The sequence below is a fragment of the Mustela lutreola genome, chromosome 3 (assembly GCF_030435805.1).
Source record: "Mustela lutreola isolate mMusLut2 chromosome 3, mMusLut2.pri, whole genome shotgun sequence".
NCBI classification, from domain to species: Eukaryota; Metazoa; Chordata; class Mammalia; order Carnivora; family Mustelidae; genus Mustela; species Mustela lutreola.
In genome coordinates, this window is record NC_081292.1 from 16,418,827 (window position 1) to 16,445,908 (window position 27,082).

The 27,082-nt window shown below is 39.4% G+C and overlaps 1 protein-coding gene across 1 annotated transcript in view; it reads right to left on the minus strand.

The window, feature by feature from the left end:
• Positions 1–1,443: 1,443 nt before the first annotated feature.
• Positions 1,444–27,082, minus strand: part of FAM91A1 (family with sequence similarity 91 member A1) — a 43,479-nt gene continuing 17,840 nt past the window's right edge. Inside the window, exons 13-24 of the mRNA XM_059165679.1 lie at positions 26,660–26,772; positions 26,244–26,330; positions 23,367–23,499; positions 19,175–19,323; positions 17,305–17,439; positions 17,044–17,157; positions 13,072–13,144; positions 10,623–10,772; positions 8,553–8,657; positions 7,666–7,789; positions 6,379–6,448; positions 1,444–4,428 (exon numbers count right to left, since the gene is read on the minus strand). Of these exons, the coding sequence (XP_059021662.1) occupies positions 4,246–4,428; positions 6,379–6,448; positions 7,666–7,789; positions 8,553–8,657; positions 10,623–10,772; positions 13,072–13,144; positions 17,044–17,157; positions 17,305–17,439; positions 19,175–19,323; positions 23,367–23,499; positions 26,244–26,330; positions 26,660–26,772 (1,436 nt within the window). The 3' untranslated portion in view covers positions 1,444–4,245. The remainder of the gene's footprint in view (positions 4,429–6,378; positions 6,449–7,665; positions 7,790–8,552; positions 8,658–10,622; positions 10,773–13,071; positions 13,145–17,043; positions 17,158–17,304; positions 17,440–19,174; positions 19,324–23,366; positions 23,500–26,243; positions 26,331–26,659; positions 26,773–27,082) is intronic.

Genomic DNA, 27,082 nt, shown 5'->3' on the forward strand with positions numbered 1-27,082 from the left:
CTTAGGAGCTGAACTAAGTAACCCTGGAAAATGGTGCTTGGAGTAGCTAGTATAAGGCTCAGGACAAAACACTCACTTCAACACTGTACTCCAGTGGGGCCATTTTTCTCACAGGGGTAGAACTTGACTATTCCAAAACCACTTCAGAAATATTCCAAGGTTCAACAAGTAAGCAAATAAATTATAGATAAAGAAGCCAGGGGTTCTCACTCTCAGAGAAAGAAGTTATAAATGAACACAGAGGCAAAACTAGAATGAACCCTGCAGTGCTGGTTCAGTGAATATAACTGAATGTTTAATTCAACATATATACAGATATATCAAGAAATAATTATAGAGATGTGTACCATATACTGGTTAGTACACATATAGTAACTCTTAGCACATTTCACCAAAAAACCGTAGAAGCAGTAGCAGTAAGCACACCCAACACCCAGATCTTGGTATCTAAATACCAGTCTTCAATAAAAGCAACCAGTGTTCCTTGGAGAAACAGCTAATTCTAGGGCTTGCATCAAGATAATACTTGGCAGTGCTAGAAAGTAAAAATATGGTCTTAAAAAAAAAAAAAAGGAAGGCACATCAAAAGAATTTAGGAGTCAACCTCAAAGAGTTCTCAACAGCCCAAGTTGAAACAATTTACACAATAAATAACAGTATTAGATTTTAACCTAAGTATAAAATAAATAGCCACGATCACATTACTAATATAACCAAAGGATCAAATAAATAGGAAAGTGGAACAAACTTTAAGAAAAATTCTAAGTAATGTATATAGATACTACCCTCCTCCACTTTACTGTGGGCTAGACTTAGTAATTTACTTCCAAAGGCAAAAAGTATAGGAAGGGGGAAAATACTTTACAGTGGAAATTCCCAGCAGACACCAACTTAGCCAATGAAGGACTATTACCAGTAATGCCTACAGACATCATGTACCCTACGATGTGAAACGGTGGAGAAGGGCACAGCACCTCTGTGTATCCTTCCTGATAAAGCATAACCTCAAATCTAATCACAAGAAAACATCAGACAAACCCATTTATTAAGGAACATTTTACATAATAACCAGCACTCTTCATAGTGTTGAGGTCATGAAAGACTGAGAAACTGTCACAGATTGGAAGAGACAAAGGAGGCATCAGTGACGAAAGAAATGCAACGCAGTGTCCTGGATCGGATTCTGGAACAGCAGAAGGACATTAGCGGAAGACAGATAAATACCAAATTAAGTCCATAGTATAGTAAATAATATTGTCTGAGTTTTTTGAGTTTGCCTGACAGATATGCTATAGTTTATACAGTGGTGACATTAGGGGAAACTTGGGGAAGGGTATAGAAAACATCTCTGGACTATCCTTGCAACCTTCTTATAAATCTGAAATGTCTTCTAAACCTGAAATTAAAAGATCATTAAAGAAAAGTAAAGAAAAGCCACAGCACTGAAAGCACGGCTATATTTAATATTAAGAAAGGGACTTAGAGATTATACACACATTTTCGCAGTAATTTGATCAACACCACAGTTTATTTGTAAACATATTATATGTGTCAATAATCAAATTGACAACACTTTATACATTTTGTTGCAGAATATTAACATCATACCAGAAAACAAGCCACTGTACTCAGTTACAGAGTTGTGGTACTTTAAAATCTTTAAATACAAACTGTATTTGAAACACTGAACATAAAAGAGAAACATGAATGGCAGAGAAGAATGACAACATCAAGTAAAAGAAACTGATATTCCCCCCAAAAACGAATACAAAATCATCTGATCACAGATTTAAAATGAAATAAAGGAATCGAGAAAATCAGGTATGGTTTTAAATGACACAAAGTCCCATTTCTGTAGACCCACCTGAAAGGTGAAACTGTACCACACCAAATTCTGTGTCCTTTGGGATATTTTTCTCTTGGTTTCTAGAGAATGTTTTCTGACGGTTTAAGCACATTAAGGGGAGAAAAGAAAGGGGAGGTAGCACAAAGCCAAATGAAATTACTTTAAAATTCTTTCATAAGTCTTCTTTGGCAAATGAAGTCTACACTTAAAATTTAACGTTTTGTTGAATTGGATCAACACCTGTAGGATTAGGAGCTGCATCTTTCCATGAGTTAACACACGGATGAAACAAAGCCAAATTCATAAAGCAAAGCACAAAAGCAGCTTTCACATTTTACTAACAGCTCTAAAAAGCAGATTCTCCCTCCTTAAAAGTACGAGAGGTTTTTCAACAGAGATTCAGAACCTTTCCTCATTCATGGGAGTTGCCCACCTGTTTTGCCAGTACTTTCCCTAAAATTCATGATCACTATTGGGTTCCAATTCTTCCTCCATTATCTCTCAAAGGAAATATAGCAGCAAATCACTCCCATATTTTAAGTTTTCAACTTTCCACCCACTGGGTTCCCCACCAACAACTACAGATTATTCGATTCTTTATTAGTGTACATGTCATTACTGTAGGCTTAGATTGTTAACACAGGAATAAATAAAATAACTACAGTTAATATAAACAAAGCAGATGAAAATGAGATTAAAGAGCCCTGATCAAGTGAAATACTTACAACTTTCTGTTGAAAAACTATAAAAGTTACATACATACCTAATAGCACTAGGAATGTACAATATCAATTATTGGAAAAATAAATGAGTGATTCACAGTCATAAGAAATTATTTTAATATTAGTATGTATTTTTCCTTTTATAGACAAACATTGATAACATACACTTGATTTCTACCTCATATAAGACAAAGTAGAAAACGAAACGTTACTGCACTTACCCCAAAACACAGCACTGACTGTGTGTCACAGGTGACCTGCTCTGAGATATTCAATTCTATAGGTAGGCCATGGTATTGAATGCATGGTTATGTTAACAATTTTAAGAAAGGCATATATTTCCAGAAGTATGTTAAGTACACAAATACCAGTTCTATAAATAACAAAAATTATCAGCAAAAATGTTTAGGTTCTAACATTCCCGAATTTTCTAACGCTTTTAGTATTTTAGATATATATGTTGTCTGACCAGTTAGTTTGGTTACAGTTTTAAACGAGCAAACCATTATCCTATGAGAAGAGCTACACTAAACTATAACACTGCACAAACTTCCCAAGGAAAGTAACTTAGAAAATCTAGAAACTGATTCCAATTATTCTTATTACCATTTGATATCTAAAAGAACCAATGACCAAAGAAACATTTTGAAAAGACTCAATTTTTCTCAGTTCCTCCAAAACTAGTCACATAAATTTAAGATCCAGATTGCCTAAGAAAGTCTTCAAAGCAAGTTTATCACCAAAGTGTTTTTGATCAGAAGACATAGCCTTAATGCCTCTAATATGTAATTCTAACCTAAAATCACAATCCTTGGTTTCAAAACATCAAATTCGATTTCGTAACAATTCATTGGTAAAGCTACTAAACAAGAATCAGTCTGGGTGAAAACGTGCAGCAGCCACAGTTACAAGAGTGGAAAATAAATTCTATTCTTCCATAAAGACTCTATGAAAATATAAAGCCTAGAGTGACAACAGAAGTCCACATATAAACATTGGTTTAAAAATAGAATGTTTTTCAAAGCTTCTCATGAGATGTCAATGTATAGTGATAGTCTGAGTTAAGACCTTATAAATCAAGGTTAAGTTATACATAACTATGCTGATTTACATACCTTCGACAACGTTCAACTCATATACATAATTTACAGACATCCACAGAAATTCTTAATGCCCCATCGTATCATCTCTCAAAACTGGATGTTTATTGTTTTATAGTTTTGCTACTTTAAAGTACCAAGAAGCCTTTTTAGGGAAAGAGTTCCGCCTCTTCCCGTGATCCCCTAAAGAGTAGGTAACAAAATATAAAATTAAACAAGATTTATGTTTGATAAACTAACATATAAAATTACCACTACAATATTCATAGTGACTGCTTATAAACGGTAACAGTCATTGTAGAGCCTATAAAGTATATATCCTCAGTTTTATAAAAGAAATGCAGATTGTCTCAAGGTAAAAAATACAGTGCAGGCTGCTAAAAAGCTCTCTGTGGTGTGAGGAGGTGCCATAATGAGGGAAACTTGAGAAAACGCGAACCCGTTCCCCAACCGTTGAACATCAGTGAAGCGTGAACTGCGCTGCCGCAACACGATGCTTTTTAGTGGCTGGCACTATAAAGCTAACGTTAAGAAAGAAAAAAAGGCAGAAGTGTGAGCAACGAAGGGTGGAACCAAATTATTGCAAATGGAGATTAGCAATAAGAAGCGAGGAAGGTGACCGTCCGCTCCACTCTGACAAGACGCCATCTTTAAATATTAAGTTCTTTGCCGGAAGCGGAACGCCCGACTCGGTGCAGGACTGCGAGAGCACGCTGGGGAAGCCGGCCTCGGTGGGAACGTCCAGGGTCGAAGCACCTTCCTGAGAGAAAAAGAGAGGAGAAAAACCCTATAACCAACACTTTACCAAACTACTTCATACAGCCCATAATAAATACAGACTTGGCTGACCCAAGAAATGTTTACGGAACGCAAAACACTGTGGGAGACGCAGATCTCTACCTCACAGACCCTGAGATAACCAGCGACAGGTATCACCGCAATGCGACAATGGCTAGTACAAGTCAGACTGTGGTAAGTGCTTGGAAATAAATAGAAATAATGGGCTCTGAGACTGTAAGAGAAGACAAAGGTTCAATCTTAGATGATCTCTAAAAACCCCTCACATAGCATTAAGCACCAGAACATTCCATGCCCTCCCAGGGCTCTCAGATTCACATATTTAGCGCAGACCTTTCCCCAGGACTCCAGGCTCACACTCTCACATAGGCTCTTGGGTGTTTCATCATCCGTTCCACACCTACCAGGTCCATAACCTTCACCCCCACAAGCTCTTCCCCTGCCCTCCCTACTCCATACATCAAGCTAGTCCAGAAACTGGAGAATCATGCCTGCTTCCTCCCTTCCTTTCACCGTCAAATCTTTTCCTCACACTGAATTAACTGCCAGGTTCCAGCAATCTGCCTCCAACATGTATCCCAAATCACTTGATTCATTCACCACAGCCCAGCACCACAGTCTAGGCCAGTGGTCTCCAAAATGGGCTATGGGACTACAAAAATTTTAGAAATCCTGTATCAACTACTGTATCCTTACAGAATTTCTATTTTTGTGTTATGTTTTATTATATACATAATTTATTGATATAACAGTACACATGGGTAATAAACTTTTATTATGGATACATGCAAAATTTGGGGGTATTTTTAATTCAAGAGGATGCTCAGCTACCAAAAACTCTTACATGGTCTCTGAACGAGCTTGTCCCTTTCTAATCTGCTCTCCAAATAGTAACTAATCTTTTAAAAAAGTTGATCAGAAATAATGTCATTTTGTTTAAGAGTCTTTAATAATTTCTCTTGGCACTCGAGCATGAGACACAAATCGTTTACTCTCCTCTAGAAGACCCTGCCTCTCCTCCTCTTCTACCTCACCTCTTGCCAACGCCCCACCTCCCCAACCGCTTGCATGAGGCTTCGGCCACACCAGCCTTCTTTCATTCCCTTGGACACAGAGCGTTTTCCTCACGCAGGACCTTTGCTCCTACTAAGCTCTGCACAGCATACTCTTTTCCATCCCTTAGGAAATTTCAGCTTCTGTATCATCTCTGTCCATTTAAATTAGGTGCCCCTTTGGCTTCCATCAGATCCCAAGCAGTCTGGCTCCTTCAAAGTGCTTACTAAAATCGTAATTACTTACATATTTCAATGTTCAGTCCACTATCTTCTGTCTCTCAAACATCATTATAAATTCTACTAGTGTCCTGGACAGCATTGCTTCCCCAGCACTTAGTAAAGGGCCTGGCAGCCTCAAGTAGTTATTGAAAAAAATAAATGAAACAGAACTCCAAAATACTGATTTTATAACATTGGATCACATATTCTGAACAGAAATATTTCTGTCCAAAAGTTTATCCACAAATCAAATCTACGAATACCCTTTCTTTCCCTGGGGGAGGGGAAGACAAAAGGTCTACAGCACTGGCCTGAACTACAAACAGCTCCCTCTCAGCAACCGAAAACTACTGCAGTTAACAGAGGTAGATCACATCCAGCAACCAGCACCTGTGTGGAGATGCGTAACACATTTCTGTTGAACGATGCCCTGGCACAGAACAGAGTCCCAGCTTTAGACCTTCTCCACCCGGCCAGTAAATCATGTGCAAGAAAATAAACTTCCTAAATCTCAGCATCTTTACTGATCAATGAAAATTAATGCTTATTTCATTACTGTGGAGACCCAAGATAAACATGGAAGTGTTCTGCATCCTCTAAAGCTCTATGCAAATACCATATTTTTAAAATTTTGTTACCTGGAATGAGTGAACAAAGTTAAGGACCTGTAGAGAGAGTTTTCTACTGGAATGTAAGAGGTTCTGAAGGCTGAAAAACAGGGGCAAAAGTTTAAAACAAATATAATGAACGATTATCTCGCAAGAGTTTAATTTCAGCAACATAAATGCATTTATATATGTAAATATATTCTGATTAATCATATATTTTTTTTTAATTTCAACAGTTCTTATCAATGAAATTGTCCTGGGGGCAATGCAAATTGCCATGGTTCTCATCAATCTAGTAATATTAAAACTGGGAGTTAATAATGCCTAAAAAGACCATTTTGAAATAAAAAATCATGTATAAAACCAAAACTGAGAAGTTAACCATTAGCAAAAGCCTAAACTATTAGCAGCAAATATAAATGTTAAATGAAAGAGAACTTTTCAAGTAGGAATGACAAGTATGATCCAACTTCAAATACCCAAATTAATTTTAAAATACATCCTGATAAAAGGTCTGACAGATTAACTATATATCAACCCACCAAAATCAAGTATTTTTCAAATTGGAAACTGGTAACAATTATGGTGGCAATCTTTAAAGCTGTATCGTATTTCTACTTTTTTATTCATGTAGATGACTTTTGGAGAATTACTGAAATTTGTGTTGACGGAGTACTTTTAATCTTCTGATAAAGTACTATTAAGTCAACTGAATGAATTATTATCCAACTTTGAGACCTGTGGACATCCACTCTCCCAGACACCCTTGCCACGACAGTCAGATTCAAGGACATTCCTCTCTGCTCAACAGTCGTAAAACTTTTCCAACAGTGACTCTTAGCAACGGCTCCTAATGGATCAGAGTCTGCATGCAAGACAAAACCTCCATGTCCTCTCTGATAAGTAATATACCTGCTCACTTTAGAAAATACGAAACTGAAGAAAATTGAGAAATTCAGCTATGATTCCAACAAAAGAATCACATGTCATTTACATACATATTACAAACACTAGGCACGATCTCACGTAAGCATGCTAATTTGGTTAGCACGCTAACCAAATCCGGGTAACTAAGTTAACATAATTAAAATTAATCAAAATATGTGCCCCCAATATTTGCATGTGTCAAAATTTTGAGATGCTAAAGTTTAATTTTGAAAAATATAGTAAAACCCTTAAACTAGCAATCCTGATTCAATCAACGAAGAGACACAAGGCCATTACTATGCTCATGTGTGAAATAAAGGAAAATAAGATGTGGAAACTGACAGCCTAAGCCTCACAGATGAAAAGATGACAGTGAACATAAACCCTTACCTCTCTTTTCTGCAAAGGCCATGTGTAGCAATTTTTCTACAAACTTTCCGGTTTAATTCTGAACTAAACAATGGAATTCCAAAGCACAGCTCGAGAGGAACCCAATCTGCTTCTGTTGTGGCAACTACAAGGCAATTTATAGTTATTAATCACATACGTATTTACAAATTTTTAATTGACCAGGGTTTCTTAACGGACATCCAGAAATGTTCAGATTCCTCCTACCCCTGGGGTCCACTAATGGGCTTCACAGGGGAGAGGACTTGGGCGGGTCAGCGAATCTCTGCATCAAGAAAGAATCTTTACTGAGTAAGTACATGCTTCTGGGGGGAAGGCAGAGTTTTCACCAGATGCTCAAAATGGCCTTTTACCAAAAAAAAAAAAAAAAAAAAATTAATTAAAAAAAGAGAGACACTGTAAGACATCAACAAGATGAAAGAATTTAACACAGGAAAGATGAAACTAAAGTCATTGTTCTCAGGTTCTATTTTTGTAACATTTCATTTTCATTGTTATTCTAAATACATAAACATGTTTCCTAATGAATACTTACTAAAATAAAAGGCCCGCTATGGAAAATCAGAGCAGACAAATGACATCCAAATGATTTAACAGAAGAGTTAACTCTCCAAAACTAGTCTTAAACTGTAAATAATTCTTTTTTTTTTTTTTTTTAAGATTTTATTTATTTGACACAGAGAGAGAGATCACAAGTAGGCAGAGAGGCAGGCGGGGAGTGAGGGGAAGCAGACTCCCTTCTGAGCAGAGAGCCCGATGCAGGGCTCGATCCCAAAACCCTGAGACCATGACCTGAGCCGAAGGCACAGGCCTAACCCACTGAGCCACCCAGGTGCCCCTAAAACTGCAAATAATTCTTAAAGCCATACCAGAATTTTGTTTTGCTGCCGAGTCTATAGCTGCTTCCTCAATGACCATTTCAAATGACTCTGTACTCCCATTTACGTCCGAGCCAGAAGCCAAATCAGGTTCTCCTTGCAATGAAAAGACATACACAACATTAGGATTCTCGTAGTTGGCACAAGTCGTCCATCAGCCCTAAAGGGAGAGAAGACTTCCAACAACAGGAATGACAATGGAGAACAACGAAGGGTCTTCAGCCTATAGCAGCTGTTCCCAACTAGGGGGCAATCCTGCCCCCCAAAAGACCTCTGACAATGTCTGGAGACCGATGCAGCTGTCATGCATGGGAACAGGGACACTACCGATATCCAGGGAGCTAAACATGCTTCAACGCACGGGACAGGCCCCACAACACGGAACTGTCCAGCTCAGAATGTACATGGCGCCGAAGTGGTGAAACCCGGGCCCCAGGAAACAAGGACTCTAAAGTCAGAACACAAGTTCAGACTTTCACTTAGATCATTACCAAAGTCGCTTCTATCCCCAAGGAAACATGCAGTCAGTCAGATTATGTCACTCCTCTTCAAAATTCGGAGTTCTCCTATCTTTTAGCACACAAGATCCTCCAAGATCTCCTGACCTTACCTACTTCCCTACTCTCATTTTCTACTACTTTCCAACAAATTCTTTCTTTTGGCCCAGATGAGCTATTCTTCTGCCTGGTTCCCTCTACCTGAAAGGCTGCTACTGTCCAAATAAACAAACATCTTTTATGTACTCAAAGCCTCACTTTTCAAAACTGAGTTCAAACTTTACCTTCTCTAAGAAGCCTCCTCTGATAGCTCAGGTGGGCCGAGATGCACCTTCTCTGTCCTACGGCAGCCCATTAAGCCATTGCCAAGCTCTATCGCAGCCTCTTAACACTACACAGCAGGCTGGTTCCACTGGCTTGTCTCCCTTCCTTAGGTCTTAGTAATTTCAATCCTTTTAGCACCTAAGCGGGTACTCCATAAATGTTTGAGCGATGAAAGAAATAAAACATGACTGTAGCAGACATGCTTTGAAATGACCGCCTTACCCATACCCCTGTTTGGAAAATGCCCTGTGATATGTGGCGGCCAACTGTTAAGATTTACTCAGATTCTCCAGCCAAAGGTAAAGGACCAAGGCTGGATATGTAACTCAAAGGGAGCCAAGCCAATCCACTGGACGTCAAGCAATGGCCATATTTACTGAGGATTCCACGCTAAGAGGCTTAGGGAACCAACATCTATCCACAGCAGATGTTTGAACTGAAAGGTTTTCTAGAGTCATGGACCAGAGCTGGTACCAAAGCCACATACAAGCCAAAACTCTTCCAGAGCAGAAACAACCAGTAAGCAGAAGGTGATGGGAAAATACATTTTTTAATTAAAAGGAAAAAGGAAAACCAGCTGTTGTCAGCATGAAGGCTGGCGTGGAGACAGAGGAAGGAGAACGAGGCCAGGAAGGCTAACGAGCAGGACAAGGCTGCGACAGCTCATGGTCAGACGACTGAGGCGCAGACCAGCGTGACCATCACGGCAAATGTAAAACGGAGAAGGGAAGACAGGATATGAGAGACATTTTAAAAGACCAATTCACAGAATGTGGAAACTAAATGGCCATCCTGGCAAAAGAGGGAAGAGACAAAGATTAAGATTACAGGCCTGGGTTACTGAGACAGTCATGCCTTTCACAGAAAGAGAAAGCTTCAACGGGAAAAACTGTTCATTCTACTTTAGAAACAGTTTTACACAGAAACTGAAGTCTTGAAGCCATCACCCCACAAAAGGACTTAAATTAAAACCTACAGAGATGACAGGGCTAATACCCCATACCCGTTCTATACCCCAACCCCAGGCTAGCACCCCTTTAGCTGGGCGTGTAGTGTTTTCTCCATCCCAACATCTGGTTTGTCCAAATAACACCACAGAATACTCCATCATCTTAATGAAAAAACACCAAGCATAAAATAATTCAACGTCCCCACAGAAGTCTGCCTGCTTCTTAAGTATTAAGACTATGATCAACTCCACATAGTGATCTTAATTCAAAGAACCCAACTGTTGGCTGACCTCGTTCATCAGAAGCATCACTGAGTTTTCGGTGTGCAAGCTGGCTAGAAGCATTCAACATGGTGACATAGCCACAAAAATGCTGCAAGTCCACTTTGGTCCTTAATAGTTGCAAGGCTTTATGAACACCCATATTGACACGAGTAAATTCTGAGGACAAAGATTGACAGCACATTTTAAGTAAACAGTTTTATAACAAGACATCAAAAATGTAACTATACTTCTATTAATCAATTTTTTTTTTAAGATTTTATTTATTTATTTGACAGACAGAGATCACAAGTAGGCAGAGGGGCAGGCAGAGAGAGAGGAAGGGAAACAGGCTCCCTGCTGAGCAGAGAGCCCGATGTGGGGCTCGATCCCAGGACCCTGGGATCATGACCTGAGCCGAAGGCAAAGGCTTTAACCCACTGAGCCACCCAGGCGCCCCCTATTAATCAATTCTTAGAACTTTAATCTATCAACGCTGATTCTAACAAAGAACTACCCATGAACATGAAAGGCCAGCGTACACACATTATTTACAGCCTCCAGGAGGCATTTATTGTATCAAAACAAATTACCTAAGTAAGCAAACAGGACCAGTCAGGGGCAAATTCTCGAGGCTTCTCTTTGTGGTTCTATTCTGCCTCAAATGCTTACTTGTTGGGCTTCTGCCAAGAAATGTATTAAATACACACCATGTTTTTGAAAAATTTTTAAAAGTAAAATTATTCCTACTGAAATTAAAGCTAAATTGCACTTGAAACTATATCCTTAATAAATTATTCAAATATTAGTGCAATTCCTCATAACTCGGTGAACTTATAAACAGAAAGATGCTCTATACTCAAATACGAGGATTCCTTTCTTTTATCTTTCACACAACCCTCTCTCAAGGCAAAAGAGCTATTAATCAGTCTTTAAGATTTTACACATTTGAAGATCCTGTTGTCACGAGCCTGTATCTTGAGGTGAACAAATATTTTTCCCACAGAATTTATGAAGTGTCAAAGGATTAAGTAGCAGAATTTAATTGCAGAGAAGTACTTATTTCTGAGAAAGGGGCTGGTTTTTGGAAGAGAAAACTCTTCTCCAAATTTCACGCATGTTTATTCACAACAGGCAAAAGAGAAATGAACTTCAAACGCAAGGCTTCTGCGGTCTGGCTATGTGAAGAGGAAAAAAATATTTTAAAAACCTTCCTTTTCCCTACTTTGGGGGAGTAAGGGAGAGCGGTGACTACTATCATTCTGGAAGAATATTAAGGTCTTATAGAAACTAACCTAAGTTTACTTGAACCACTCACTGCTCTCTAAAAATTCAAGCATCATGGCTCTAAGAACCAGAAATATATAGAAAAAACATATGAAACCAGAAACATAACCAGAACTTAAGGTTACAGAACAGCAGTTTTACATGGAATGGAAAATATATGGCAGTTTAAATCAGATAATGTTTCTCTTTTGAATATATATACCTTTTTAATATTCAAAAAAGAGAGAGGTTATCTCCTATAATAAACAGAAGAAAGAATAAATTTAACAGAAATTCTGTGAGCATCTTTCATCAAATGCACTTGTAGCTTACATCCAATTCTAGAAAGAGCTAACTTTAAACAGGGCTTTCGCCTCTTGATTCTAACTAGCTTAATTTAGCTCAACCTCTAACTCACATCCTCTCTAATAGCAAAAATAATATTTAATGGCAAACTCAAATTCTGAAAGAGGGAATCCCTACAAGTGCTCCGTACACTGTAAAGTCCACACATGTTGACTGACAACTGGGTCTAAATTACCTTAAAAAGCCCCTGTCAGGTGGGAGGGACAGTATGTAACATTGGGGGGAAAAAAATCAACTAAGCATGAAATATTCCCAATGAACTGTCTTCTCCCCCAGCCTCCAAATAAATAACACAAGGAAAGTGAAAGGCTAAACAGAGAGAAAACCTAGTCTTCCACAAGGCAGGGACCCACTGTTAAACTCTTCATCTCCGAGGCAGACTAGCATTCCTTCAAAGGTCCTAAGTGAGTCTTATTCTACTAGTTCTTTGTGGGAAAAGGCACATGACAGAAAACTATCTTTGCCAATATTTATTTATTTATTTATTTGTGATTTATTTATCTATGAGCACAGGAGCATGAGCAGGCCGGGGGGGGGGGGCGGCGTGGAGAGTCAGGGGAAGCAGAAGGAAAGAGAGAATCTCAAGCAGACTCCTCGCTGAGTGTGAAGCCCGACATGGGGCTTGATCTCCTGACCCTGAGATCAGGACCTGAGCCAAAATCACGAGTCAGACGCTTAACCGACAACCCACCCAGGTGCCCCCATCTTCGCTAAGTCTTTTAAAAGCAGCATAAGCATCTAGGACTGAAAAATTTTAAGAATTCACTTCCTGCTATGTTTTCTACCAAATTGTTGACAAAGATTAATTACAAAAAAGTTAAACAGATATAATTCAAAAGTAAGATACCTCCTTGTAGTTCTGTTTCATCAAATGGAAACGGTATGTGGACAGTTTCTCCTATCCCATGCAAACCATGTCCCTAAAGATGAAAAAAAAACAGTTGAAAGGTATATAAGAAACCTGTATTTCCAAGAGCAAACAGATCATCAAACCATAAATAAGACTATGCCCTGTGATGGTATACCCTACATTAATATTCCATTAAAAAACTTTCAATAATTTTTTTTATTTTTCCCCACCAAGCAATGACCATCTTGAGGGCATATTATAATTTACAAAGCCATGTATCTCCAATGGAGTGAATGGCTAATGAAAAACAAAGAGGCCGATTTAATAGGTACACGAGGTGACACAGCAGAGACTGAAATCAAGTACACTCACACAAGGGTTAGCTGTAGTTCTGATAAAAGAATCCCACCATCAATTGCCTGGCAGATCATGAACTGGGAATGCAAAACTCAAAAACCTGCATTCAGTGACATATATTCAAGACTGTATAATTATAAAAGCCCCTCTACAGGGGTTAAATAAATTAATAGATGTATTTTCAAGGCAGCAGTGGGGGGTGGGGAAAAGCAAGCTCCCTACGAACTGAAAATGGAAAGGTCTCCACTTGCTAAGTGAAAATCGCAGGGGGATAGCACTGTGCATTGGCTCACGCATGCAAAGAAATCCTAGACAACGACAGCAAAAACTAATAAATGTATCTGATCTGGAGGAGAAATGGGGAGAAGGGAGCAGACAATATAAGAAGTACGGTAACACTTTTCTCTGTGCATCTTTTCATAGTGTTTTACTTCTGAATTATGTGAAGATTCTATTAATTCAAAAATTAAGAAAAATCTTGAGTCTAACCACCCCACTCCCATGCTACACATAATTTAGTTTTAGCTATTGCATTCAATTAATGTTCATTTGACTTCTGTTAGTTTTAAAGGGTTTTTTGCATTTAAATCCCCAAATGTTTTGATGTAAAAATAATAAACATGAAGAATCTAATGTTTACATGCATTTAGTGGTGTTATAATAGAAAATTTAAGTTGACATTGGGGATCTATACATTTTTCCCTTTCAAAAAACCTATACATTATTGAAGTGAAAGTACTATGCTATAAAAGAGAAAAATGTTTCAGAGAAAAATAGCACTCATTAAGATGGTTCATACAACAAGGCGAACACGTTTCTTCAGACAGCTCTTTTCAGCTTCATTGGTACAGTTACAATTTAAATTCTGTAATCAAGACTGTTGTAACGAAAGTGTGGTTGTGATCAAAATCTTGATTTTGTTATGAATTCCAGCAAGGTGTATTTCTTCCATACCACTTAATAAAGAAGGCATTCTTGTTGAGCAAAAACAAAACTCTGTAACCAACACTTGGAAACTCCTGTCTCCTTCTCCTACCAATGCCACCTCACACTGAACATCTCAGGAGACCTTCCTGTGTGCTACGTGTAGGATTCTACCCGTTTTGTGCAGATTATGCAACTCGGTCATAAGCTTCAACAACCTTATAAAGACAGAACCTGTAATTATCTCCAGTTTGCAGGTGAAGGAATTCAAGATTACCAAACTCACCTTAGACTCCTCATAAGTGGTAGAATCAAGATTTGCATCTAGACAGACTGACTGGAGCCCACACTTAACTCATTCCATTATGTCATTTCCCACCATGAAACCCTACCTCGTGTTCCTCCCTCCTGGCTAACACTTCATCCCTCATGGTTTCAACTACCTCCGCGTGCTGATGCAGACACTCAAGTCAGTGTCTCCTGTTTAACTCTCACTTGGATATCAAAGTATTTTTAATTACCGATTAGAGAGCGCCACCATCCACATGTCCCAAGGGCACCTTATACTCAACATGCCCCAAACGCAACACATCACCTGACCCCCAGCGACTGGCTCTTCCTCCTCTTTTCTGTCAAGCAGGGATAGGACCGCTCTTCCACTTTCACAAGCCAACATCCCAGGAATCATTCTCTTCCTCTTCTATCCTTCTCAGACATCTGATCAATTCTACTCATCTTAATTTGTAATAATTCTTGAACCCATTTTCGCTTTCAATTCTTATTACCACTTTCCTGATCTAGGCTACCTTCACCTCTTACCGGGACTCGTACACTAAATCCTAACCGGATTTCTTGCTTTAGATCTCTTACCCTACTAGGTTGGGGGTAGCATACCTGGGTAGCATCCTCTCCAAGCTGATTTTCCCAAAACATACTGACCATAAAAATCCCCTGCTCAGTACCCTTTACAGGCTGCCATTAATCTAGAGGGTACAGTGTAAGCTCTGTAGCAAAAAGGTCAAGGTACACTATACTCCAGAGCCTGCCTGGAGTGTACATCAAAACACGCAGGAAAAACTACTCTGAGCCAGGTGCTCTTCTAGGTACTAGGGAAGCAGCAGCAGGGTAAAAGAAAAAAATATCTCTGCCCAGAGATTTATTCCTGCTAACCCCTGTGCCTGGCCGGGCTCTCCTTCTATATCCTTCTGTATCTCCTTCTATACTCAGCCTGAGTCTCACAGTCTCTGATGAGTGTCCCCCAAGCCCTTCTCCTTGTCTCAAGGCTGAATTGAGTACTACTCTAATGTGTGCACCATATATAATCCTATTCAGCACTCAGGAAAGAACCGAAATGGACTGCTTAGGCAGCATTTCCCACCAGACTTAAATCCCTTGAACTCAGGGACTATGTCTTACTTGTCTATCCACATTAACTGGCACAGAATAAGGCACATACAATTGTTAGTTGAATAAACTGAAGAAATCTTTATTGAGAACCTGCTGTGAAGCAGAAAGCGTGCTGCACACTTCACACGCAGTCCTATTTCATTCAATAATCCTAGGGCTATAAACAGCTTATCCCCTCATTAGCTGCTACTATTACTTTTTGTTGTTACACAGTAAATATTGTCATGGCCATTCTACAGGTGGCAAACTAAGTATAAGAGAAGTATCTTTAAAACGTCACACAGTTCATGAGCACAAGAAAAGAGGCTCACCACTGTTAGGCATCAGGAAAATACCTGATGAGATAAACCACAGTGAGATACCGCTTCATACCCTAGGAGGGTTATAATAGAACAAGTCAGATAATACCGAGTGCTGGTGGGAATGTAAAATGGTGCGGCCACTCTGGAAAACAGTCTGGAAGATCCTTAAACAGCTGCACACAGAATTACCGTATGACCCAGCATTTCCATTCCTAGACACAAGAGAAATGACAACACGGCCACACAAAAACCTATAAATGACCACATGTAGCTATGATTACCATTACCGAAAGGTGGAAACCCAAATGTCCATCAGCAATAGGCGGAAAAACAAAATGCTATTCATACAAGGGACTCTTCTTTGGCCATAAAAAGGAATGTAATACTGATTCATGATGAACTGATACACGCTACGTGATGAACCTCAAAAGAATTCTGCGAAGTAAAAGAGGTCAGTGACAAAATACCATGTATTACGTGACTCCACATATGTGAAATGCCCAGAATAAGCATTCTAGAGAGATAGTAAGGTGCTATTTAGGGTTGGGGAATAAGGGAAGGAGAACTAAGCATTCAGGAGTTCTTTTCTGAGGTGATGGAAATGTTCTAAAATGAGCATGGGGAAGGCTGTGGATACATGTGCCTACCAACTAAAAACCACAGAGTTGTACAATGTCAATTGGTGGATTGTAGGCTATGTGAATTCTAGCTCAACACAACTACTGTAAATACAGCCACACGGGTAGCAAAAGACGAAGCTGGAATTCAAAGCTGGGTCTCACCCAAAGTCCATGTTGTTTCTGCGATTCCCACACTGCCGGACGAAGGCCAGCAAGAAAACCGGCGTCTGATCCCTTACATTTCAGCTTTACAAATCTCAAATTACTGACATCCAACTGCGGCTCAGCAGAAAGCTAGACAACTTATAATCTTCTAAGTCAAAATCCAAAACTGGTTGTTTCAAATAAAGCAACGGTACCTGAATCAAAACTGCCGAATGAGTCAAGGCGTCATTCAACATTGTGAGCACATTTGACGTAGGAACGACGCCAGGATCATGGCCCCAAGATGTTATGAGTAATCGATCATAACCCTATGGGGAAAAAAATGAATAAAAGATGAATAAAATGGTGTTCAGAAATGGAAAAAAAAACTCAGAAGGTCACTAAAATACTGCTTACCAAATTCTACCCTCCTCACAAATATAGAGAAAAAAAAAGACACACTTCGCACAACGTACCTGGAATATATCTGGCAGTTTTCGAAGCCTTGTACCTTTGGACAGTAGAAGAGATGGTGGTCCTTGCCCAGTGATGTAGTAAATGTATAGTTTAAACCAGACAGAACTGACTTCTGGGATAGCTGGTCCAATATGCTGGAATCACAAAACAGGGAAGATAAAGTTGTAATACTTAATGAAAGCAGACACATCTCACAAGGGACCAAAAATGAAGTCTTGCAAATAGGTAATGCCTCACATTGATGTTAACTGCTATTATCCCTATGAAAATAAACTTCAAATGCTCCATTCAAACAGTTTCAATCTTACCCTAGAACTGAGAAAGCACGTCTTAACACAACTGGGAGAATGGACTCTGGAGCAGAACCAAGTTTTGAATCTTGGCTTTGTCCCCTAAGCTATATCATCTTAAGAAGCTCACTATAACTCTCTGTACCTCACTTTGCTCTTCTGTAATGTGGTGAATAAAATATCTACTTTGTAAAGACACCATAAGATTGTTCCAAAAGGTTTAAAACAGCACCTGTCATCTAATAAGCTCTATTTCAAAGTGCCAGTTACTGTCATTAATCACATGTGATTTTTCACAAAAGGAACTAGCGAAACTTCCATCCATCTTCAGTTCATGGATTCCTACTAGGCCTAGAAGTCATGTCACAGAATGGGAGAAAGTGTGTATATAGAGTTGCAGGGGGAGCACACAAAGAATTATTTTTTTAAAAACTGGCAAATGCTAACCTATAACCACTCCTACTGGATAGAGGACAAATTTGGGGCTGCGTGAGGCATGCTCACTAAGGCAGCTAGAAGAGCATATAAATATCAAGCTTGTACCAGGATCCCTTCCTTTCTTCTACACCAGTAACCTCGCACATTTAGGGGACTAGGCAGGATGTAGCACTAAGAACAGCAACATGATCCCCGCTCTCTGAAAACAGTACAGGCCACAATGTCCTTGCTAAGCATACAAATAAACAACTGATTTATGTTTAAAAAGAGAGCAGTAATGTTCATAAGTCAATTGTGAGATATCCAGAGTTCTAGCTTTCAAGCAGTCTTTCCTTTCCGGTTTATTTAGCAATCGTAGCTCCACTTCTAAGACACTTTATTTTTCCAAATTAAATTGACTTTATCCCTGCAGGCAATCCAGGCTTCCTTCATAGAGCATCCAGAACATTCCCTTTAAAATAGCGCAGTCATCATCGTGGCGCCTGAGTGGCTCCATTGGTTGAGCGTCTGACTCTTGGTTTCGGCTCGGGTCAGGATCTCAGGATCTGAGACTGAGCCCTGTGTTGAGCTCTATATTCAGTGCAGAGTCTGCTGGAGATTCTCTCTCCCCTCCTGCCCCTCTCCCCACTCATACTCATGCTCTCTCAAATAAATAAATAAAATCTTTAAAAAACAGTAATAAGGGGTGCCTGCATGGCTCAGTGGGTTAAAGGCTCTGCCTTCGGCTCAGGTCATGATCCCAGGGTCCTGGGATTGAGGCCCACATCGGGCTCTCTGCTCAGCAGGGAGCCTGCTTCCTCCTCCTTCTCTGCCTGCTTCTCTGTCTACTTGTGATCTCTCTGTCAAATAAATAAATCTTTAAAAAAAAAACAGTAATAAAGTAAAACACTGCCTTCATCAAGAAAACATCAATGTGTCCCAAATCATCAGATGAAACGTGAATAAAACATACCAACTCTATGTCATAAACTGAACATATTACAACAGCATAAAATACAAAACTGCTTTCTGAGTTACTGGTGTTAGCATGTGGCATCTGCAAATTGAGAAATAACATGATCAAACCGGTAAACCTCTTCTTCAAGTCACCACAGGGAAGGGTGAAATGACAGCACTCGCCATGCTCCAAGTGGCTCTTTACCTGAGGGGTACAGCTGCTCACAGGCCGGATTTCATTGGTGAGAGGAGCCATGGACACGAGCAGTGTGTAATTTTTGTTTAGCACTCGGCTGCACGTTGCAGGGTCCAAACCAAGAAGGCTCTCACAGCGTAAGAGATCCAGAGGAAAACCTGGATGACGAGCAAGCGTACAGGGAGGATGAAAGACCGACAGGGTGGAAGAGCAATGTCTAAGACAAACACCGCTAACCGTCCTGGTGGTTCAACACCCTTCCAATAGACAGAGTATCTCTATTCATAGTGCCAAATTCCCTCAGAAACCACGAAGACCCTTTAGGAGTTAAAGCTAACACTCTTTATTCCCTGATCTAGAAAGATAACCGTCTACTGGGGTTTTATGGGGCTACTCCCTTTTATATTAGAGATACGTGTTTGCTCTACCTCACTTCCTCTCCATCTCCAGCCGTTCCCAGGAGGTGGCATATTATGAAGACATACAGGCCACAAAAAAGCTGTGGCCTGGCATCCCCCAATTTCCAATTTCTGCAAAGAGTTTCATGGCCAAGTTCTGAATTTGGTATAGGAATGAGAGTTCTCATTAACAATACGGGCCCAACACTGCTGGTCCATAAAGCAGGAAGTCCCTCGGCATGTAAAAGATTTTCAGTGTTCCCATACTAGAACCCTTTCAGAAAATTCCAGTCCTATTCATTCTCTTAAAAAGATAGAGAAGGCTGAAAGAAACACCAGGAGACCAAGTTAGTTCATCTCCCCCTCAAGCAAGAATGAATCAAAAAACATATGGCCTGCTGGAAGGGCCCAGAAGCATTTGGCACAACTAGTACCAGGACTTCGCTCTTGAATACCATGTTCTAATAAAAGAAAACTGGCTCCTGGGAGAAAAGGTTGATTCCAAGACTGGGACAGAAGAATAAGAGAAGACAGTTTTGCCAGAAAGTAAAGAACTGCCCCAAATGTAAGAATTGTTTTAAAAAATGGAGGCATGGCACAAGGAAACTGGAGGCAGCTTGAAAGGAATCCTACTGGCAAAACTGGAGACAACCATAGCACACAAGTAATTGAGAGAGAACAGTGACTAATTATAAGCCATTGAAAAAAACAGAAATTCATCAATCCATACTGAGAATATAAAAAAATGCTCAGTCCCAACTGTTATCAGAAGAACTGGAGTTGGAAAAAAAATGATCAATTTATAACCATCACAGACAAGAATGGTTCAGGCAGGACCAACACTGGACGCTCCATCCGGGGGAGATACTGACGAGCAGCAGGTGATGTGCGCAGTCTCAGAGTACCTGTCCACAGACTACTGAGTCGCTGCACAAGGGGAGAATACTTAACTGTGTAGTAGAATAACCAAAAACACATTAACTGGGTGATCAAAATTAGGATCACAAAGGGGGCGGACAGGAATCCCATGCCTCCGGATGTCATACCCTTAGAAGAACATGACATTACTTAGGTAATACTCTGGACTTGAGTGCATGACCTGAACCTAATCACAACAAAACATTCCACACACCCAACGTGAAGAACTTTCTAGTAAAACTAACAAAAAGAGACTATGTTCTTAAAAAAATAATAATGTCGTAAAGGACAAAAAAAGGTTACAGACTTGTTCCAGAATAAAGGAGATAAAGAAGACATGACAATTTAATGTAGTACTGGATCTTAAACTAGATCCTGCATTTGAGGGGGAAAATGTTATTAAGGACATTACTGGGTCAACTGATAAACTGGAATATGAGTTACTGTAGCAATTAACCTTCTGAAGATGATGTCAGAGACGAGCCCTATTCTTAAGAAACATCCCCTGAATAATTCTGTGGACAAAGATCATGGTACACAACTTACTCCCAAATTCTGGGTTCGAAGTAATTATACTATTCTTAAATTCTTAAAACTTTTTTGTATATTTGAGGTATTTTCAAATAAAATGTTGCTAATGGAGGAGAGCAAGTCATAGACATCAGGAAGAGCATCTGTTGCACACAGCCAGCAAACAAGGTGGCAGAGGGAGGGGGAGAAGACAGATCTGGCTGGAGCCAGATGGGAGGTTCATTTTGAAGGAAAACAAGAGCTAAGCAGGTGGCGTAGGAAAAGGAGAGAAGGGGCAAAGTTCTATGAAGACTAGAGAAAGGGCCCCTGGGCAGCTCAGATGGTTAAGTGTCTGCCTTCGGCTCTGGGCTCAAGCCCCGCATCGGGCTCTCTGCTCAGTGGGGAGTCTGCTTCTCCCTCTGCCCCTCCTCCCATTTGCTCTTGCTCTTTCTCTCTTTCTCAAATAAATAAAACCTTTAAAAAAAGACTAAAGAAATTTATGCTTGGCTACATACAAGAAATCAAGAACAAATTTAATAAAACTGAGAAATCAGTTATGAGTGAAAAAATGTCAGATAAAAAATCTTAGTGAGGAAAGACTAAACAATGAAAGCTCTACCTGGTACCAAAAACAGTCCACTATCAAATCAACCTCACGAGTTACAATAATACTTAACTACTTTCATACAGATAAGGTTTGGGTTTTTCATTCAATTTAACTTTCTGATTCATAGACCATTCATGGTGAAAAACACAGTTTAGTCCAGACTACTAAGCAACAGATTGTTTAGGAATAAATCAACAAATAGTTTAATGTTCAAGAGAAGATAATAAACAAGATAGAGCAAAAAAAATTTTTTTGAAGAAACATGGACTTAAGTCCCATGTCTTCCACTGACTAATCCATACAGGACAAATGGGCAGAAGATTTGACCAAAACAAGCTAATTTCTCTACCTATAAAATGAGTTACATTTGACTGGTCACCAGCACTAACATTCCTGGACACTAAAATGTGCAGGAAAGGATGGTATATTTCAAGATGGCTATGACAGAGTATTACAAATATTCTAATCCATTACCTCCCTAAGTCCCTAAAAAGTCCTAGTAATTTCAGGATTTTTACATACAAAGACATCTTCAAGATAGTGCTCCTCATTGCTTAGGTCACATGATCTACCTGGTAGCCAAAAAATGGTTACCATTAACGAATGCCTATGAATAAGTGCTTTGGCCTCTTGGCACTTGGTGACTTAATACTCAGTCGCAACTATTTATGAACAATCTCAGAAAGAACCCCAGCATGAAATCAGTCCTAATTGTGCTAAAGCAGAACTCTGACCCTGACATACTACAGCTGCAGAAGCCAGTCACCAGGATCTGAGTGTGTCCGGCTTCACTCAGCTCAACTACCCAGTGTCTCTGTCCTCATCTCCATGACCACTTTTGTAAAGTGACAACTGATTCTGTTCTTAAATGCTCAAATTGAGCTGAAAAGAAAGTCAGGTGCTGGTGAAAGAAGTCGAATGTAACTGGGTATGACTCAGAAACCACTGGTTCCCGGCCAGAAAAACAGAACTTTTAAGTAAATGAAAGAAATGAGTGAAATTCAATGTTCTCATGGTGCTAAGAATTCATGGAGTTCTGAGACGCAGCTCCTGTGAATGAGCGAGGACGGGACCCGAATGCTCTTCCCTGGTGCCCACGCCGTGCCATCTTTTTAAAAACATGCATTCCTGGGTGGCAATGCCCTCCTTAGGACCTACTATCCGTTCTACCACAGCCTGGGAACCCCTCCCCGCGCCCCCCCCCCCCACCCATCCCACACCCGAGAGTGCACACCAGGGCACGAGCCACATCAGGGTTCATCACAGATTAGAACTGCCACTGCCTTCTTTCTTTTACTCTTTAACAAGGTTTTCTGTTCTCTTTTTTAATTTTTTAAGTAAAATACTTCAGTAAGTATTACAACAGCACTTCAATCGGAAACTCCTGTTTATTCCTGTCCTACAATGGGATCCTGCCTTCAGGAAATAGTATGCTTCCTAAATCACTACATTTTGGCTTTGTTCACACCTCAACCCGAGGCCTGTTCTACATGCCAGCCACTTAAGTTAACGCTCCAACCGTTTTTGTAGGTACTAAGCACACTCAGATACTACAAATGTCAGTGGCACGGGAGAAAGGAGAAAAGGTAAAATAAGAAAGAGCTGACAAGCAAAGGAAGTCACAAAACAAGCCTCTAGTTGCAAATTCAACATGCTGTCTACACTAAATGCATTAAGCGATGATTAAATAAGGGAGCATGACCTGTTTAATTTCTTAGAAAGAAGTTCCATGGGGTCATGTCTTCAAAATCAAGTACATTTATCATACCGTAATTCGGTTGGTCTGGCTGTGCAGTTTGCGCAACTAGGTCTTTATTATGACGCAGAAACAATATTGTGTTTCTCAGAGTGAGTGCATGATCGAAGTATCTCTGTGCTTCTCCTTCACCAGTGCTCTGAACCTAAACCGAGAAAATAAATTTTGCAGTATCACTCTCAAACCATTCATCCTAATATACAATAACCATATAGTACAGACATCAGAACATTATTAAGAATCAGTAAATCAAAAATTTGCCCAGGCAATACTGGGACAAATCTTAACTTTAATCTCAGTTGAGTTTCCACTTGAATACATCTTTAAAGATGACAGAAATTATCCTAGCAAGTAAAACTAACAATTTGAAGCAACCAAATAATGCTATATTATTCTATTATATATGTTTTATCTCCCACGTATGATTCAAATAGGGTGCTTAAAAAAAAAAATCTAAGATCTATTTTCTGCTTCATCCAGAAAGTACTCCAATCCATGGTCTCCAATTATGCTTCTAATTCCTGTCACTATGTCCCCCATTCTGCATCACTGGCTGCAAGGGACAATGGAGAATGAGATTCAACATCGCTGTTTCCACACTACTGAATATACAGCTTAAATTCATTCGAAAAGGATTCACTGAATCCCTATGATGTGCTAGGTATGATCCGTCTAGGATGTAGGGACAGAACAGCGGACAAAACCCCTGTGCTCACTGGCCTTACGTTTTAACACATGCTCTTCTGACACTGAGTCAGGTGCTTCTTTAACATGTAAAAATACATACATCCTAGAAACAACAAAGGAAACGGACAAAAGGACAGGTCTACAAGAGGAATGACTAAATTAGATTGGCATTTAAAAATAAGATCAACTGGGGCGCCTGGGTGGCTCAGTTAAGTGTTGGCCTTTGGCTCAGGTCATGACCCCAGGGTCCTGGGATCGAGTCCTGAGTCAGGCTCCCTGCTTTGAGGAGAGCCTGCTTTTCCCTCTTCTCTGCCCCTTCCCCTGTTCATGTTCTCTCTCTCTCTCACTCGCTCACTCTTTCTCAAATAAATAAAATCTTAAAAAAAAATTAACCAACTAAGCTTAATCAGGACGAGGCTTCTTAAAAAATAGCTAAGAAACTACTTTTAATGACTAAACTTCACACTAAAAGGCCTTCCCAAGAATGGCTAGGTGGCATAAAACGATACAGATATATAAAAAATAAAGTGATCTTCTAATTTGCTATACGTGATAAAAGACTAGTTGAGGTGAGAAAAATAAAAATCAAGAAAAGAGAACTTAAAATATCTTAGAAAACAGGGGCGCCTGGGTGGCTCAGTGGGTTGAGACCCTGCCTTCGGCTCGGGTCATGATCTCAGAGTCCTGGGAATGAGACCTACATCAGGCTCTCTGCTCAGCAGGGAGCCTGCTTCCCCCTCTCTCTCTGCCTGCCTCTCTGCCTACTTGTTATCTCTCTCTGTCAAATAAATAAAATCTTTTGAAAAAAAGGATCTCAGAAAACAAAAAAAATTTATTGGCAAAAAAAATGATACACATACATTAGAAATGGGATTAACACGATACTAAAAGCATTGAGGGAATAATGGATGTATAAAGGTAAAAATGAAAGATCAATTAATTGCAAAGGATTATCTCAAATATAATTCTGCACTATCAAACTAAAAATCCTATGGAGAAGAGTGAAAAAAATTTTTTAAATATACATATATTAAATATATTTTTAAATATATTGTTTTTTATAAATATAAAAAAATTTTTTTAAATATAAAGAAACTAATGGAATCATCAAAAATCCTCTAAGTAAAACATTTAATATACAGAGTTCATCACTGAAGCACAAAAGGTACCAAAATTATTAGTCAAGGAGGAGACTCAGCAAACAAACTATTGGCATAAACAGATAACAAAAAAACAAACAAAAAAAGACAAAAATAAAAAACCCAGGGAATGGAAAAACCAGGAAAGGGCAATCAAGATTTAGAGCTAAGGACAAATTGGGCTATTTTCATGTAGGGGAAAAGGTGCCTAAGAGCAGCTATGGCTAAAGTCTTCAAGATGCTAACGGGGCTAGTGAGAGTGGACATAAATACGGTACCCGTGGACGCTGCTCCAGATTTAAGACAAGGGGAACAAAAACTTTAAATAAAACTGCTGAAGAGGAGATCTTAGACAGTCATATCAAAGGAAAAAACAAACAAAAACAAAAACAAAGGCTATTTTAGAAAAATGTAATTTAAAAACTTACATTGACTAATTATTTCTATACCCCATTTCATTTTTTTTTAAAGATTTTATTTATTTATTTGACAGGCAGAAATTACAAGTAGGCAGAGATGCAGGCAGAGAGAGAGAGGAGGAAACAGGCTCCCCGCTGAGCAGAGAGCCCGATGCAGGGCTCGATCCCAGGGCTCTGGGATTATGACCTGAGCCAAAGGCAGAGGCTTTAACCCACTGAGCCACCCAGGCGCCCCTCATTTTTTTTTTTTTTTTTAAGATTTTATTTGACATACAGCTAGCGAGAGAGAGCACAAGTTGGGGGGCGGCAGGCAGAGGCAGAAAGCAAGGAGCCCTATGCGGGGCTCAATCCCAGGTCCCCAGGATTATGACCTGAACCAAAGGCAGATGCTTAACTGACTGAGCCGCCCAGGGGCTCTCCTATACCACATTTCATTAAACCGAATCATGCTAAGTGAGAGGTAAGGTCCAAAAACCACTTTGAAAATCACAAAATCAAATTCATCCACTCAGTATTTTTAAGTGTAAATGACTGTTACAGTAAAGATGGGGAATGAGGCAGACACCAAAAATCGACACAATCGGTATCAAGCAAGGAACAGCACCAAACATCATGAGATCCCGTGACGAGCACTCCAGACTCACCTTTTCCAGTTCTAGAAGAAAGCTGTCCAGAGACTCGTCTGAGAGTTTACCAACTTCGAACATGGTAACTGCATGGCTTTTCAAGTTCTGGCGTAAAGGAACAAAAACAAAAAAACTAAAATGGAACTTAAAACCTTCTACAAGTCTATTATGAATAAGTTCTAATTTTCTCTTTTTAAAATGAAACAGAACATTTCATATTTCTATTATGCCTTCCAATATAAACAAAGGTGATGAGGCGCAAGGCTAACTGTCACTAAAAAGTTACCACGCTCCTCCACGGAATATAAAACAAGACGGTTGGCATTTTGTGTTTTCAGGAATAAATCCAGTACTTAAAAAAAAGATCTCAAAGCATGAACTATTTTACATCTAATCTTTAAACACTGTAATATTTAAACAAGAACTGGACTTACCGGTGAAAGATTTCCCATCATTAAAAAGGCAGTAAGAGTTGAGTCGAACAGAAACGCAATGCGCTTTGTATATCCTGTAGATAAACTCAAACTGCTTACACTGGCTGTGTCCGCTGGAACAAAAAAAAAAATCATAATTTAAAATCGAGCAAATGAAAATTTTTCTTTGCCCACCATTTGGAATGAGAAAGAACTGCATTTCAACTTGATTTAATAATTCAAAAGTATGTAACTATTAGTAACTTTATAGTTCTAGGAGGCCCTAATCCTACCTCTCTCCAACCAAAGAAAGTCAAAAAAAAAAAAAAAACTTTTAAGTACTCACTTTTGTGGTGTTTCTTGAAAGCCAGTAATAAACCAAGACTTGGTAACTGTCAGAACACTTAAGACTGGCTAGCCTGACCTCTTCAGACAAGTCATCTG